The sequence below is a fragment of the Podarcis pityusensis genome, assembly GCF_964106645.2.
Source record: "Podarcis pityusensis genome assembly, chromosome: 3".
In the NCBI taxonomy this organism is placed as follows: Eukaryota; Metazoa; Chordata; class Lepidosauria; order Squamata; family Lacertidae; genus Podarcis; species Podarcis pityusensis.
This window is the reverse complement of record NC_138026.1, coordinates 60,712,884-60,728,748: the sequence shown is the minus strand read 5'-3', so window position 1 is coordinate 60,728,748 and position 15,865 is coordinate 60,712,884. Positions and strand designations below refer to the sequence as shown.

The 15,865-nt window shown below is 41.0% G+C and overlaps 2 protein-coding genes across 10 annotated transcripts in view; one reads left to right on the top strand and one right to left on the bottom strand.

Moving 5' to 3' along the window:
* MAP7 (microtubule associated protein 7) overlaps positions 1–10,571 on the top strand; it is a 102,400-nt gene extending 91,829 nt beyond the window's left edge. For all 4 annotated transcript variants that reach the window (XM_080999631.1, XM_080999630.1, XM_080999628.1 and 1 more), the window contains exons 12-18: positions 654–846; positions 2,408–2,503; positions 4,255–4,305; positions 4,421–4,463; positions 5,582–5,711; positions 8,640–8,872; positions 9,758–10,571. In XM_080999631.1, coding sequence (XP_080855757.1) covers positions 654–846; positions 2,408–2,503; positions 4,255–4,305; positions 4,421–4,463; positions 5,582–5,711; positions 8,640–8,872; positions 9,758–9,768 — 757 coding nt within the window. In that variant the 3' untranslated portion in view covers positions 9,769–10,571. The remainder of the gene's footprint in view (positions 1–653; positions 847–2,407; positions 2,504–4,254; positions 4,306–4,420; positions 4,464–5,581; positions 5,712–8,639; positions 8,873–9,757) is intronic.
* A 2,719-nt stretch (positions 10,572–13,290) lies between these two features.
* Positions 13,291–15,865, bottom strand: part of LOC308473844 (uncharacterized protein) — a 19,973-nt gene continuing 17,398 nt past the window's right edge. For 4 of the 6 annotated variants that reach the window (XM_080999676.1, XM_080999674.1, XM_080999675.1 and 1 more), the window contains 2 exons: positions 15,253–15,378; positions 13,291–14,394 (listed from right to left, as the gene is read on the bottom strand). In XM_080999676.1, coding sequence (XP_080855802.1) covers positions 14,273–14,394; positions 15,253–15,378 — 248 coding nt within the window. In that variant the 3' untranslated portion in view covers positions 13,291–14,272. The remainder of the gene's footprint in view (positions 14,395–15,252; positions 15,379–15,865) is intronic. The other 2 variants (XR_013984352.1, XM_080999677.1) reach the window with 2 other exon arrangements.

Sequence of the window (15,865 nt, the reverse complement as noted above, 5' to 3'; positions counted from 1 at the left end):
GTTGCTCCTCGAAGTCAAGTCGCAACTGTATTAACGGTGTTAAGAAAAAGGAAACAAACTTGCAAGACGTTTCCGTCTTGCAAAGCAAGCCCATAGGGAAAATCGTCTTGCGAAGCAGCTCAAAAAACAAAAAACCCTTTCGTCTAGCGAGTTTTTTGTCTTGCGAGGCATTCGTCTTGCGAGGTACCACTGTACATAGTTCCACCTTATTTCAGAAATCATGATATATGGGTATATGGAGGATTCTAGGACCTTGTCAGAGCCCTCACAGCTCTTCCCAAAGCCCAGTGCTTACCAGGCTTTGGGAAGGAAGCAGGAAGGCACCCCCACCGCCGTGCCCTGTGCAGGGGAACCAGTCGTGCTCCCCTAAATTCGCCTCTGCAGAATTCATGGAAGGGGAGTTCTAACTTTGGTAAACCCTCACACAATAGACTCCCAGCTTGTGTTGCCCCCTGCACTCTAAATTGGTACAGGCCAGAGAGAAGTATGATTTGGCCCTTACTAATGGTGTCCACCCAAAGAATGAGTGAGTCTCTGTGTTTCCAGAGAAGGAAAACTCTTCTTTTTACTTTTTGTGTTATGAACTGCTGCTGTCTGCCACTTGTTTCTCCCCTACTGTACATTCTTCTGAGGCTCATTCTTGATGCTCATAGACAAAAGAAGGAGGAGCTGGCCCAGAGGATAGCGGAAGAAAGAGCTCGCCGAGAGGAGGAGGCTCAGAAACAGGAAGCAGAGAGGAAGCAGAAAGAGGCAGAGCATAAGCAGGAAGAAGAGGAGCAGCTGTGCCGCCTGGCGGAAGAAAAAGAAAAGAAAGAACGAGAGGAAATGGAACACCTTCAGAAGCAGGTTTTAGAAATTAAAGAGGATTTTCACATTTTTATCAGGGTGTATTGCAGAGATAGCTAAAGGATGCTTATGCGACTTTCTGAACTGGTGGAAACTTTCGAGATAAAATTAAGAAATGAAGGGAATAGAAAACACCCTTAGCACCCTAGAGAATTCCTGGTTTAGACACACAAGTCGTGCCACCTCATGTGGCCAAACCTGACATCCCACAGCACCACACTGGTCTACATTTAGGCACCCTGCATTCCTGCAAAAAACAAATGTTGCCACTTTGGACAATAAGCGTTGCCACCTTAGGGCAATACTTTAATGAGGCCAACCAAAATGTCACGAAATAGTGTGGAAGCTTTGGAGTTCTCCAGAGTTCTCAGATGAGATGGTAAACAAAGTGAGGAGTGGGGGAGGCGAAAAAGTTGGCTGATGTTAGAAGCCAGTTAGTCACAGTCATAAGATGGAATGTGGGAGGAGGCAGCACACACTCAAATAAGGCTCTGCTAGGAATACAACAACATGTTTCTCCTGGTTCATGCTGGGTTTCATATTTTTGCTTTAGCGGTTTTGTTGAAATAGTCTGCTTCTAGTGAGATCAAAACTAGCCTTTTCCCTGTTCCAGTTCTCCATCTTTAACTTGGAAATATAAGGTTGGATCTAGATTTAGTAGCATTTAGAGAAGACCCATTGAAACCAGTAGGACTAATGCAGGGTTAAATCCAGACTGAGTCACATCCACATCATCCAGTACATTTCTGCTTTGAACATGCGAGGGGAAATCCCTTTTCTAAAAACTCTTTCTGTGCCCTGCCCCGCCCCACCCCCGCAACTCCCAGTGAAAATAGCACCTTCAGAAGGAGGAATTCCTCTCAGGGTTACAGCAGGAGAGGAAAGGGTTAAGCTCCCCCTTTGCACCTGCTCTGATTCCACTCTTTATCAGACACTGCCCCCACAAGATAGTGCAATTTATTAAAACCTGCATGTTCAGTACAAAGATGCACTTAGCATCTTGTGTAGTTTGGCCCCCTAAACACAGTTTTCAATGTATCCTCCCAACATATCATCCATGTACAGAGAAAAGGAGGTACTTGGTGATAAATACAGACATCAAGAGTAACCGTGGAGGTAAGAATTATGTACTCCTAGGAAAATGAATGATCCTGTAAGCAGGAACATTGGCATCTTAATTTTTTGAGGAGGCTGTATAGAATCACAGGGTTGAATTTAGAACCCTACATTTTAATTTGGAAAGCACTGTGATTGAAATACAGAGAAGTAATGAGATTGCACATCCAGTGATGTTCTTTTGTGAGCAGCAGCACCCTCCCTTCCAACCCCAGCCCAATTGTAAGCTGCTTATGAAATCTATTAGAAGCTGATTTCAGTATGGAAATAGAAAAGAACTATGATGCAAACACTTCTGTACTTACACAGCCTCTTGGTGCCTGCTTGTGGGATTGCAGACATGGAAGTGAACTGTCAGGGTAGTTAAAAACTCGATGAGCAGATAAGCAAATGTTTGTTGATAGATGAGTTAATCCATGTTTTCCTTTGCTGTGTTGGCATTTAGAAGGAAGAGGAGGCTCGGTTACGAGAAGAGCAGATTCGGTTAGAGCGTGAAAAGCATTTCCAGAGAGAAGAACAAGAGCGCTTGGAAAGGAAGAAGGTAACAGGAAGGCACATGGGCATGTGGAACGGGATCTTGTGTGTGGCTGGAACCTTCCCATTAGGGCAGGTGGCCATTGGAATTTCCTGCGATTTAGCCTTGTGGATGGGCGGTGGTTGAGCTTGAGGGCTAGATTTCCTAACAGAAGAAACTCCAGCCATTTTCCAGGGACCTTCCTTTACAAGAGGGTGTCTTCTGGCCTTGCACCCTCCTTGTGTCCATGCTGCACGTGCACAAATTAGCCCTCTGATTTGGAACCCTGCACAATCAGAGTTGCAAATCACAGGGAGGACCTACACTTCTGGGGAGGACCTATACTTTTTCTGTTAAGGGCCACATACCATCAGGGATAATCTGTTGGGGGCAACATGCTGGTGAGTGGGGCCAAAACCAGAAATGGGCATCCCCTTCTTTCTCTCCTTCCTTCCTTCCTTCCTTCCTTCCTTCCTTCCTTCCTTGTTTCTGCCACCCCATTTCCCCTTTATCACCCTATTTCCCCTTCTATGCCTCCCACATTAAACTAGGCCAAGACCCACAGGTGGCCCTCAGGCCACAGTTTTTCCATCCCTGATCTATGCATATACGACGAGGCTTCTCTTCATATTTGTTAGTCCAAACATGTACAGTGTGGCAACAGGGATGGCCTCTTCTGTTCCATCCATTTGCATGGAGGGAAACCCCCAAAACAAGCTTTGCAGTGAGTGCTGTGAATGTGCTTTGAACTCGCTGCTTATAGTGTGATGGTGCCTGTTAAAAAGAAACTGGATGGTGATACATGCTACCTGGCCAATCCGTCACTGCCACCTCCCCCTTCCATCCTGCCTGTTGGATAATAAGTTTCTTGAGAATGTTTCTGTCTTGGGAGGACGGGGAAATGGCAGAGGAGGACATGGTAGCAAGGGGGACTGGAGCATGAGAGGAGGGAACCAGGAGTGGGAGCATGCAAGGAGGCAGCTTGTTCACCATCTTCCTCCCACTGCCGCCATCTCCCCCTGTAGGGAGCGGGTGGTGCTGTGGTCTAAACCACTGAGTCTCTTGGTCTTGCTGATCGGAAGGTCAATGGTTTGAATCTGTACAACGGGGTGAGCTCCTGTTGCTCTGTCCCAGCTCCTGCCAACCTAGCAGTTCAAAAGCACACCAGTGCAAGTAGATAAATAGGTACCGCTGCGGTGGGAAGGTAAACGGCGTTTCTGTATGCTCTGGCTTCTGTCATGGTGTTGCGCCAGAAGCAGTTTAGTCCTGCTGGCCACATGACCCAGAAAGCTGTCTGTGCACAAACACCAGCTCCCTCAGCCTGAAGTGAGATGAGTGCTGCAACCCCATAGTCACCTTTGACTGGACTTAACCATCCAGGGGTCCTTTACCTTTACCTGTACCTTCTTATCCTGCTGCTGGGTTCTTGAGATAGAAAAGCCCATTTCAGGAAATCAGTGTCAGGGCACTTAATTCCGCAGCAATAGGAAGAAAAAGAAGTGGCAGCATTGGCATGTCTGTAGTAAGTACCAGTTTCCGATTCAGTACTATGAACTTGTAGCCCTGCAGATGCTGTTGGAACTCCCACTCCCATCAGCCCCAGCCAGTTTTCCCAGTTGTCTTGGTTGATGGGAGCTGTAGTTCACCAGCATTTGAAGGGCCATTGGTTCCCCATATCTGGTATAGGAACACATACATTAAAAAGAGAGTTCACAATGTGTTCACAGCCCGTAGTTAAAGACTAACCACAGTAAAGGGTATTTTTATTATCTTTGCAGCGTCTTGAGGAAATTATGAAAAGAACTAGGAGAACAGAAGCTGCAGAGAAGGTAGATACTTCACTTCATCCTCTCTTTGTAGAAAACATTGCTACCTTCATATATAGATACATTTTCTGTCAGTGGAGCTTCTAACTTTTATTTTAAAAAATGATTTATTTTACAGAAATCAAATGAGCAGCAAAATGGGGAGATAGCAAAGGAAACAGGTATTACTTTTTTGATCCGCATCTCCTTTCGTTCTGAAATGATTATTATTCACAGCATGACTTGAGTAGGAGACAATTTTAAAAGCTGGCAGTCCAAATATATTTAACAAAAAATCAATGATGAATCAAAGCATGTGAAAGCACATGATAGTCTGCTACAAACATAATTATCAGTGTGCAATTAAATATATAATTATCAGTGTGCAATTAAATATATAATTAGGAATACAAGCTTTTATTAGTTTAATTGCCAAATTAATCAACCAAAGCTTTAAATAATTAGTCAGTTGGGGGTCAGTTTTAATCAGTATGGGCAAAATCATCAGTCTTTCCAGCTGCACATGACCTATGGCCATGGCAGGGTCACTGATTTCAAGTGTAATTATGCTACTGTCATAAATTACTTTTATTTGCATTTTTTAAAACATGAAATTGGAAGGGCATAAATTATCTGTTATGATTTCTAAACAAAAGAGGTGCAAAAGGAGAGATTTCTTGCTAGATTGTTTTGTAAAGCCATGATGTTGTTACTAATTAGATATTAGAGGTTTTCCTAACACCAAGAGGGAAACCCAAGTTGTTTGCAGAGCTTAATTGGATGCAGAACCCTCTATTTCTGTCTTTGCTTTAAGCCCGGAGCATATGATGTGCTAAGACAACCTTTCCCAACCAGGAACTCTCCAGATGTTTTGGTCTCCCAGCTCCCATCAGCCCCAACCAGCCAATGGTCAGGGGTGATGGGAGCCTGGAGTCAAAAACATCTGGAAGGCACCGGGTTTGAGAAGGATGTGCTATGGAATTAACACAGGAAAAAAGTAAGTCTGTTGGTACAACTAAGGATGATCCAGATGAGCGGCTTGTATCTCAAACAGGTTATTCAGATCTAATTTTTCTGTGTGCATGTTTGGCACATTGGCTTCCTCATGTTCATGTTTATTCTGTCACAGATAGTCATAGTCATTTTGTGGCTTGTCATCCACATCAGTAGGAGGAACTCCTCATAATTGTTCCTCTCCTGTTATCTGCTGCCTTTTCTGTTCTGAGCATGTACATGGATTGAAGTAAATGCACCCTTTTCTGTCAAAAGTGATGTGGAAAACTTTCCCCCCTTTCTCTAGCTGTGAGCACTCCATTAAGCCCTGCGATGGGTTCTCAGGTTCAGTGTGTGCCAGAATCTCCACGGAATGGGGAATTGCTCACCCATACCCACGTGCTAATTTCTCATCAGCCCACAGTCAACCTTGACAGGTGAGAGACCTGAACTGAGATGTCTCTAGCAATACCTGATGTTTCTTCTTACTGATATGAAAGCGTATTAAATCAGATTATTTTCCCTTTTTGGGTGCATCCATCAGAAAGTTTTCATCATCTGCTCAACACAACCAAACAACCCCCAGCAATCAAATACACTGAGTACTACTGTATTCAGTGTCTGTCAAATGTTCCTACATTAAATATTGTCGTTCTTATCAAACCACTTAAAAGCACAGCTTGCTGCTTGGTAGCTAAGAGCATGCCCTTTAAATTTTAATGAGACATTTTCTCCTCCTATCTGCACTACACCATTATTGAAAAAGAAGTTGCTGTAGGAAATACATTGCTAGATTTCTGCTTTTCATTGTACAGAAAAGAATGGTAGCTCTCTTACATGAGTGTCAGTCAGCATGTCTGAGTTTTTTTTAAGCTTTTTTATAACTAGAATCAGAGCAAGAATATCCTTTGTGTATACAAAGATTTCTTTGCACTTCCTGGGCGGGGAGCACAGTTAGCAGCGGCACAGCTATCTAGCTTCTCATAGTCACACTTTTTACACATAGACTTGGAGGAAGCTTGTTTCCCACTCTTCAGAATAAGCCATCGAGAACCTTGTGCTTAGGCATGTCCCTTCTCCTCTCCTCATCTTTCATGCTCATGAGGAGTTGGTCAGAAGCTTCCACTTTTCATTTTAAACTACCGTTCCTTATGATGACCAAATCATCATCTGCATATCCAATGAACAACAAAGCAACAAGGATGGCCAACCTGAACAGCACTGTTTATTGTGCCAGAGCAGGAAAGGTGCCTTAAGGCAAAATGAAAACAGCTACTCCAACCCTTAACACTATACAAAGCTCATTAGAAGTGAAATATGTTCAGTATTTAAAGGGAAAACTGCACCCGCCAATGTTTAATTCTGCTTCAAATTAATTAGCAAGTACCACCTGGCTGTCAATATTTATCATTGTGTATATTGGTTATCTGTCTCTTTAGATTGAATGTTATATCTGCAAATTGTGTAAACTCTAGAGAGGTGTATATTGGCAGAAAAGCAGACTAAAACAAGAATACCTGATGCATCCAATTTGCATAAATAATATTGAATTGTTAAATCAGAGGACACTTTCTTGACGCTCATGGGTTAGAAGTGGTGAAAATTTGTTATTGGCCACTATTTTGACATGACCAACAGTATTTGCATTGTAACTCATTTTGCACCACTGGTGCCTGACAAATTCTGTGTACATTAATGTTAAGAAGAGCCTGCCCCTCCAGTGACCCATCTAGTCCAGCATCCTGTTCTCACAGTGGCCAATCAGATGCCTGGGAAAGCATGTGAGCTGGGCATGAGCACAAAAGTACTCTGCTCACCTGCACTTCCCAGAAACTGGTATTCAGAAGATGACTGCTTCTAACAATGAAAGTAGGACATAGCCATTGTGACTATTAGCCATTGATAGCCTTATCCTCCATGAATTTGTTTAATCTTCTTTTAAAGTTGGTGTAGTCCAACAGATGGAGCTATATACTGAATCAGACCATTTGATGCATCTAAACCATTTTTGTCTATTCCCATGGCTAATGATTCTCTAGGCCCTCTAGCAGAGGACTTTCCCAGCATGGCTGCCTGAGATCTTTTTAACCAGAATGATTAAAGACTGAAGTGTCAACCTCCTATTTTTGCAAACCATGTGCTCTTCCACTGAGCTGCGAGTTTACATTAACAGAAGCTAGTCTAGCGTCAGGCAAATGCTTCATATTGCCAGTGCATGAAAAACAAAGACAGCACTGTAAATTCATCTAAGAGAGTTTTGAACAGTTGTTTTCAATTGTTTTCATAGAATTGGAAGGGTCCCTGAGGATCATCTAGTCCAACCCCCTGCAATTCAGGAATATGCAGCTGTCCCATACAGGAATCGAACCTGTAACCTTGGCATTATCAGCACCACCCTCTAACCATCCGAGCTATTATATTCTTGCCAGTGCTGTGCAGCTTGTGTTGATTCCAGTGAAATCAGTGTTTTAACAGTGTAGCAATTGTTTCATATTCTATTTAATGGAATAATGTCACTGTAGTGGCTGGGGAAACCCAGCCAGATGGGCAGGGTATAAATAATAAATTATTATTACTACTACTATAATTATTATTATTACATAGATATGATGCGATTGTTTGACTCTGGAAATGAAACCGCATGATATGCAGTCAGTTACACAGAGTTAGTACTGACTTCTTTATACAGTGGTACCTCGGTTTACTAACTTAATCCATTCCGGAAGTCCGTTCTTAAACCAAAGCCGTTCTTAAACTGAGGTGCGCTTTACCTTATGAGGCCTCCTGCCGCCGGTGCCCTTCCACCGTTCGGCTTCCATTCTTAGACCGAGGTAAAGTTCGCTAACCAGAACACTACTTCAGGTTTTGCAGAGTTTGTATACCAAATAGTTCATAAACAGGGCTGTTCTTAAACCAAGGTACCACTGCATAATACTATTTCTACTGTCATGATTATTCTCGTCTTGATAAAAGCAATGTGAGCTTATACATTAAAAAATTATAAGAATCAGGATGTTAAAATGCTAGATAGTGGGAGGATTCTATCAAAAATAGGACATTAATCTTCAACTTGTGGGAAAGGCCCTGGCCAATGTGTAGCACCGCTGCTTTTTCTTAGAGGAGAAACAGACATTCAAAGGAAAGCATTTGGGTTACCTCTTTAATGGAAATCAGTGCAGCTGAAAAGCACTTAATCTTTTGTGACCTTATTATTGTCTGTGGTGGAAATTAATTCTTTACTTCAACAAAAATGGTGCAAGTACTAAACTTCACATACCGTATACAGTAGTGTAGCATACAAATGTAGAAGAAAAATAATCTTTAAAATGTTCTATAATCCATAAAATATTTTCATTATATTTCAGTAATCTCAACCCAGGAAAACATCCAAATGAAAACGGAGTGTCTATGCAGAATGATAATTTTGAGGAGGTCATCAGCTTGCCCATGGGAACGAAACCATCCAGGCTGGATGCTATGAACAATGATGATAAAAATAGCCCTGACATTTCTTTGACTCCCATTTTGGCCTTTGAAGAGGAGGGGACCCTAGGGCCATTGCCTCAGGTAGATAACGTTCAAACACATCAAACAGCAGGTAGGTTTGTTTTAAATCTCTTGTTGATTTTCTAATGGGCATGAGGTGTGGCATCCGAGATGTTTCTAGCAAGTGTCTGGATTCAATTTTTTATTAAGTGCAAGTTCAGGACATGGAACAAATTGTACAACCTCTGCTTTAAAAACGTTTGTCATGTTGCAGCCCAGTTGGAAAGATAGAAATAACTAGGAACCTGCTGGTTCGATTCACTGGGCCAATCTAAGATTGGAATGAATTATTCACCGCAAAGAGAAAGAGCATATACCTCATCCTTTCTCCACCCAAATGTGTGTTCTTTAAGAAACCGGCTGTTTTGATATAAGGGTGAGGCAAGATGACAAGATGCAAAGGGCAGGGTTCTTATAACTTTAGCAGACGTACAGGAATAGAAATGTCAACCAGTGCAGCTCTTTTTACCCCTTCACGACAAGATGCATCTGTATGATCACCCTCTGCTACTCAGCAATTCTATTTTCTTTTGCATCTGATCACCATACGAAGCAACTAAGTCCTTGATTAACTTTTTCTGTCTGTGACTTGGAACTTGAGCTTCTCTTCCATGGATGGGAGGGCTTCCTCCATTGATTGAAGGAACTCTGACCCAATGGAGGCTCTGCTAACAATCCACTGATTTCTCCCTTCAGCCTCCCACCCTCATATCTCCTACACTGTTCCAGAAAGTCCCTCAACTCTATCAAACATATTTGCAGGTGGCACAGGGTGGGTAAAAGGGAGAACCGGTGAAAATCACCTCTTCTCTCTCCTTCTGCCCACAGAAGTAGCCAGCGTGTTTTTATTATAATAAAAGTACTCTTTTTTGCTGTTTGTTCCCTATAAAGAACTTTCCTTCTCTGCTAATTTGCTCTTTATTGGCTTTTCTTCTAGAAGTTGTCTGATCTCTGCTTACAAATTACCAAAGGTGGCATAAAAGTCTCTGCAGCCAGTGGAGTTCCTTCCATGCTATGAAGGAGTGTGGTAGTTTTTGCACTCTCGAGTTTTCTAAAGATTTCTTGGACACTGTTTTTTTGGGTTTTTTTAAGGCCATAGTAAAACCAGCAGAAGAATTTATTGGGAATAGACTTGGATTACCTTTCTATCAAATAGATCTCACCACTAGGAAAAATCATGTTTCATGTGCATAAATTGCTTATATCCAGCAAGTTCCTTTGGTTAGCATAACAGATATTTTCTGCATTCTTGAAGACAAAAGCTTCACTGGATTCTAAAAATAACGGGCTGATTGGGGTAATGGACTTGTTTTCTGTTGTTTTTGAAGATGGGTATTTGGTTTTAAAAGGTATGTAAAATCAGCAAAGTATCTTTTACATTTTACGGATTGAATACTTGAAAAGTAAATGCCTCACTGCTCTACAAGTAGGGCTACTGGGGTGTTTTTTTATTTAAGCCTTTTGGTTTAAATATTATTGCAGAGAACTCTTAATTATGGGGGCAACATAGAGGCTTCTGTATCAGGTTCTTGTAAATGTAACTCCTACATGGACATTCTGTATATTTAGGCATCACTACTGTCTTCTTGCATTTTCTTCTAAAAAATAAAATAACATAGCAGGTTTTAAAATGTGAAAAATCGAAAGCATTATTTTTTCATGGATGAAATGGAAAACCTGTTGTTATCCTAGATAATGTATTTATTAATTTTGTTCTGTACAAAATAAATCATAGAAAATGTGCTTAAAAACTACATTGTAAACTTGATTTTTCCTAGTTTCCCTTCTGTAAGGGAATAAAAGCAAAATCTTCTGGCATGATGTGAGTCATTCAGCCCCATACTTGGATAGTAATGAGGAGTGGAGAGCTCTCTCTAGCTGATGATGTGATTGATGCAAGAGACTCCTACACACCCAGACCAGATCTTTCTCTCATGGTGTTTTGGAAATGCAAACCTCTGTGTGTGGTCAACAAGTGCTGCAATGGAAAATAATTTGGAAGGCTCCAGTCCTTTCTGTTGAGGTTCTGGCAGGGACAGCAGGTCTTGGGCTGCCTGTAGCCTGATTGACTTAGACTGAGCAACCCTGGTTAGGATTGTTTCAGCGTACAAGTGCTGCAGGCTACTCAGGTAAAAGTTGTATGTTCAACAGGAAGCTCTCATATCCTGTGATTCCATGTGCTGCCCCTGACATTTCCCCCCTCTGATTTTGCACCTCCCACTGCTATGCCTCCCACACTGCCTACCTTTCAGTTTGGTCTTTTGCTTTTATATCAAACTTGCTATAAGTGGATATCGCTAAAGTGATACGTTGCACTTTAAAGTGCTGGATGATGTGCCAGTTCAAGTCAAAAGGAGTGCTGGGTGTTAGTGTGTGATTGGGCAGTTAGTGTGTAGCGGGAAATCAGTCTCCAAGGGGATGCTGTCATAAAGAGAAGTGATTTGCAATGCACTTGAATTCATGTAATTTATTGGGTGCGTGCTGTGTCAAAGAAAATTATGCCAACTGTGTTGGGAATTATGTGAGACAATTCTGCTTTGTGGGCTAGAGTAAATTGGAGGAGAGGAACAAAAGCCAGTCTGGACTTTTTAGTAATTGTGGTATAGCAAAAACAAAATATTTTTATGTTGTTATCTATGCTCCCTGTACATAGCTATTATTATTTTTTAAAATGCCCAAAATATGTAGTTTTTGCTTCTATATAGGATATAAGTATCAAGTAAACTTCATAGAAAACATGTGCACTTTTAATATTTACTTGTTGGTGCACTGGTTGCTGTTGAACAAATATAATGTGTCTATTTGGGGAGCTGAATAGAGGAAATTTCATCTTAGCTCTTTTGTGTTCGAGTTGGAGATGGGTTTCAGATGATGCACTTTAGGTTAATACAAAACTGTAGTGTTCCTGTTTCCTGTATAGAGGCCAGTACATAGTTTTTAAACCCTTTTTATTTTTCAGCAGAAGGCTGAGCGAAAATAGCCACCAGTGTCATCCTGACTCCTGTGTGCACAGTGGAACTCCAGAACAGACAGGCTTTCCCATTCATGTCAATGGAGGGGCAGGGTCTGAATGTGCTTTCCGTTTGTGAACACATCTCTCCTCTCTGATAGATAACAGGGGAAGCCCTTATAGGCAGAAGAGCTCTGTGTTGGCTGTGGAAGCCTTTGTGCGTGCAAGTTAAGAAGCTATTGATGTATCGGGGCATTTGCACTTTTTAAATATATAGAGAAAATCAGTGTGCTCAGGTGTTGAATTGTAGCCATGTAGTTGGGCTACTAGTCACATGAAATAACATAAAAGCAACACTAGTCGAACAATGTCACAATGGCCACCAGCTTTGATGGTTTTAAAAGGGGGTTAGACAAATGAATGGGGGACAAGGCTAAAAATGGCTACTAGCCATTGGTGTGGCTGAGTCCTACCTTCAGCATATGTATGCCTCTGAATACCAGTTGCTGGGAATCACAAGTCAGGGGAGTGTTGTTGTACTGAAGTCCTGCTTATATGGTTGTGCTAAGGTTCTGCAAATGGTTAGTCAATTTGAGAACAGGATGCAGGACGAGATGGGCCTTTGCTGTGATCCAGCAAGCCTCTTATTGTGTTCCTAAGCACATTCAAAAGCAGTTAATCCAATATGACATTGACTTAAATCCAAGGGTTCTTTTCCTCCAATAAGAAGGACGACTTCTCTAGGAGGATCCAACCCAATTATTCTCAAATGTTACCACAATGAATATTACAAGAACATGGGAACTAAGGGAAAGGGTTTATTTCTTTTGACATGACTCCTCCTAAAGCACAATAGTGGTCTCTGTTTATAGGATATCAAAATAGCAAATTAAACATTTTATGAATTGTTATTTGGGCACTGTAAAATTTACCTGCCCTTAATCAAGAGTGCCGTCATTCATAACATGGTATCGTAAATGCCCTTGCCATCTGAACTGCAGCCATAATTCAACTTAACATCCATTTTCTGTTAAAAGTAGCACTCATGGGAACTTTTTAGAGGAAAATATTACAACATGGTTTCAAATTTACTGCTCAAAAGTTTTTCCAAATTATTGCAAATTTGTTCTGACGTCCATAGGTGTGTTCTATTCCAAAATGATGTGTATTAAACGAGGGATCAGTGTCAGGGACCCTGCATAACAACTTTTTGAAGTGTTTGAATTAGGGAAAGAGTTTTGATGGACAGCAGAAAGAGAATTGCAAACGGAGATAAATGGATGATACTTGTGTTTCTCACTTTAGGACATATCAAAATGAATGCTGGTGAAGTCCTCATTTGCTAGTGGGGCAGTTATAAAAACTAGTGATCCAGGATTGTCTAGATGGTTCCTGCCAGGTATTTTTGGTGTGTGTGTGTGTATAGGGATAGGGTATATACTGCTTTTCTAGAATTTGTCGCTCTTGGGTTAAAATCATCCAGGTTGTGTGTGTGTGTGTGTGTGTGTGTGTGTGTGTGGTTTTTTTTAAAGCTGAAGGAATACTATTTTTATTAAATCCTGGAGAAAGCTAAACAGTTTTCTGAAATGTGCCAACAAATTCATGCTTTGGATAATGTGCTAAAATCCTCATGCTGAAAACTGAGGTCTCAAAAGCTGTAAAGTGTTCCACCACAACATATCCTTAGGCAATGAAAGAACTGATTGGTCATTCAAGTATAAACATAGGCTGACTTGGTAGCATTATATAATGGTACCAGCTAACATGATACATACTTTTCACACACATTTCTTTTTCAAAATGTAGATTTTAATAAAATATAATAAAATTTCACTTGAAAAGCTAAGATTTTATTATTTACAACTGGACATCTGGAAGGGGTGAAATTAGGGTTCAGGTATTCTGAAATGCGAGACTGCCATCAACTTGCAGATGAGTTTAAGGCCATCAGAAACACCTAGGCAGCATGAAGATATTTGCCTCGTGAAATGGATTGCATGCTGTCAGAGCTGAACCTAGAGCAAGATTGATTAGTCTACCAGTATAGGCTCTCACAGTTCATGAATGCCTCAACAAGGACAATGCAATGCTACAGTCTGTACATCTAAGGATAGTGAAAGTATCCTCAGGCCTGGCCCATCCATGTATCAAATAATGAGCTGCATTGTATGAATCAGCCATCATGGATCAAATAGCACTAACAGACCTTTTATAAAACTTCAAGCACAGTGCTTTTTAGTAGAATCTGCCCACACATCCTACTGTGAGTCATCAAGCGTTGAATAATGGAGCAGTAATACATTACTGTGTAAACTGGTCCCTAATTTCCACCCATATGGAAGTTAAAAGTCCTATTGTGCATGTGCTTGCTGTGGATTTGCCCACAGCCATGGCGTGAAGCTGAGACACCCACATTATGAGTCAGCTCCCTATACAGAGGCAACAAGCTAGCCACCCAGAGCGACATCACCTAGAGCAAAACGCATAGGGTGGAACAAGGCTTCAGGTGTCCATATGTCTGATAGCAATACTGAGAAGCTCCTGTGTTTCTGCAGTTTGTTGACGGACTTGGTCAAGGTGCTTCTTTAGTTGGCTCTGGTTGAATGCTGATGAAAACTCTGCATCTAAAAAATAGGGAAGCAACAACTCAACTTCTAGACCTGCACAACTTGTCATATGTGTACATCTTGCTCTGGTCCACAACTATACAAAACATTGGAGAGAGGGTTTGTTCTCCTGTTTTGCATTCAGCTTGGATCTACAAAAATCTGACATTCATATCAAAGCCAAATTGACCAACTTTGAGAACAGGAGTTATCTATTACTCACACCTAATATATTCCTTGTTGTTTTATTACTTTCCAAGAGTAAGTTAGATGCATCCTTTGATCATTTACTTGTTCAACAATGTCTCCTGAGAATCTTGCCTCCTGCTTTCTTTGCTAGGGGTATTTCCCCACTTTCAGACACAGAGTGTGATGATAATCTAAGCCATTTATCAAACATTTATGCATGGAAGTTATTTTGCATTCCATGTTAACAGATACATTTTTTAACAAAAGTAAGTCAGTTTTGTTTGGTGCTGGAAGGTGCATGCATAACTACTTTTCCACTGTGATTCTTTAAAAATGCCAAAAAAGAAGACTGCTCCCCACTTTTTTATGAGAACCGTAAATAGCTGTTTCCAGGATTCATATCTGCGATTATGAGAACAGATTCAGTTCCAGTAGGAAGCTTGTAATGAATACGGCAAATGAGCCTGTATAAAGTTCTGATTGCATTCTCAGTGAAATAAGAGTCAATTAACTTTCCACCAAACCTTTTTTAAAGGAGGACTTTGGTTTTCATTACCAGAAACAGGCAGGACTCAGCTGTGCATTATAGCTGCGGTGCTTCTGGTAAGTACTGATGAGCTTAGCTGTTATGCCATAGCATAGGAATCCCATGGGACGTTATGTGGCGAGTGATACAGCAGTCCATACCTTTCTGTAATATGCAGAGAGTGGATATGCCCAGATGCTGAAAGCGATTCTCTTGGTGAATAAGATACTTGATGAGGTATTGCTGTACCTTGCTCATATGAGATTTCAACAAAGACACCACCTCTTCTGTGCAATTAATTTGGAGACAGGAATAATTACAAAACTGAATGCATGAGGCAACATTTTACACACTTAACCTGGGAGTAAGTCACTGAACAAAGTGGGATTTCTTCTGAGTAAACATGCACTGTAAAATGTTGATACCCCATTACATTGCTGATGCACTACTTGGTTTTCTTGTTACTAAGTTGTTGGGTGAATGACAAATTATAAATTGGTATCCATAATTTGGGAATGCTTATGATAATTTTATGGTGGGAAATGTATGCTTGGGCAGTTGTTTAGTGTGATCATTTTTATTGTGTTTTTTATATTTGTTTACTATGTAATTGCCTTGAGACCTTAATAAATAAAGATTTTATAATGCTAATTAATAATATTCAGAATTCATATATACCAATCATGAATGCCAGTATGGCATGGAGAATAGAGCCTTAAACTTCAGGTTTGGTTCATAAAGTTGAAGTTTGTAACTCGGAATGATAAGATTTCT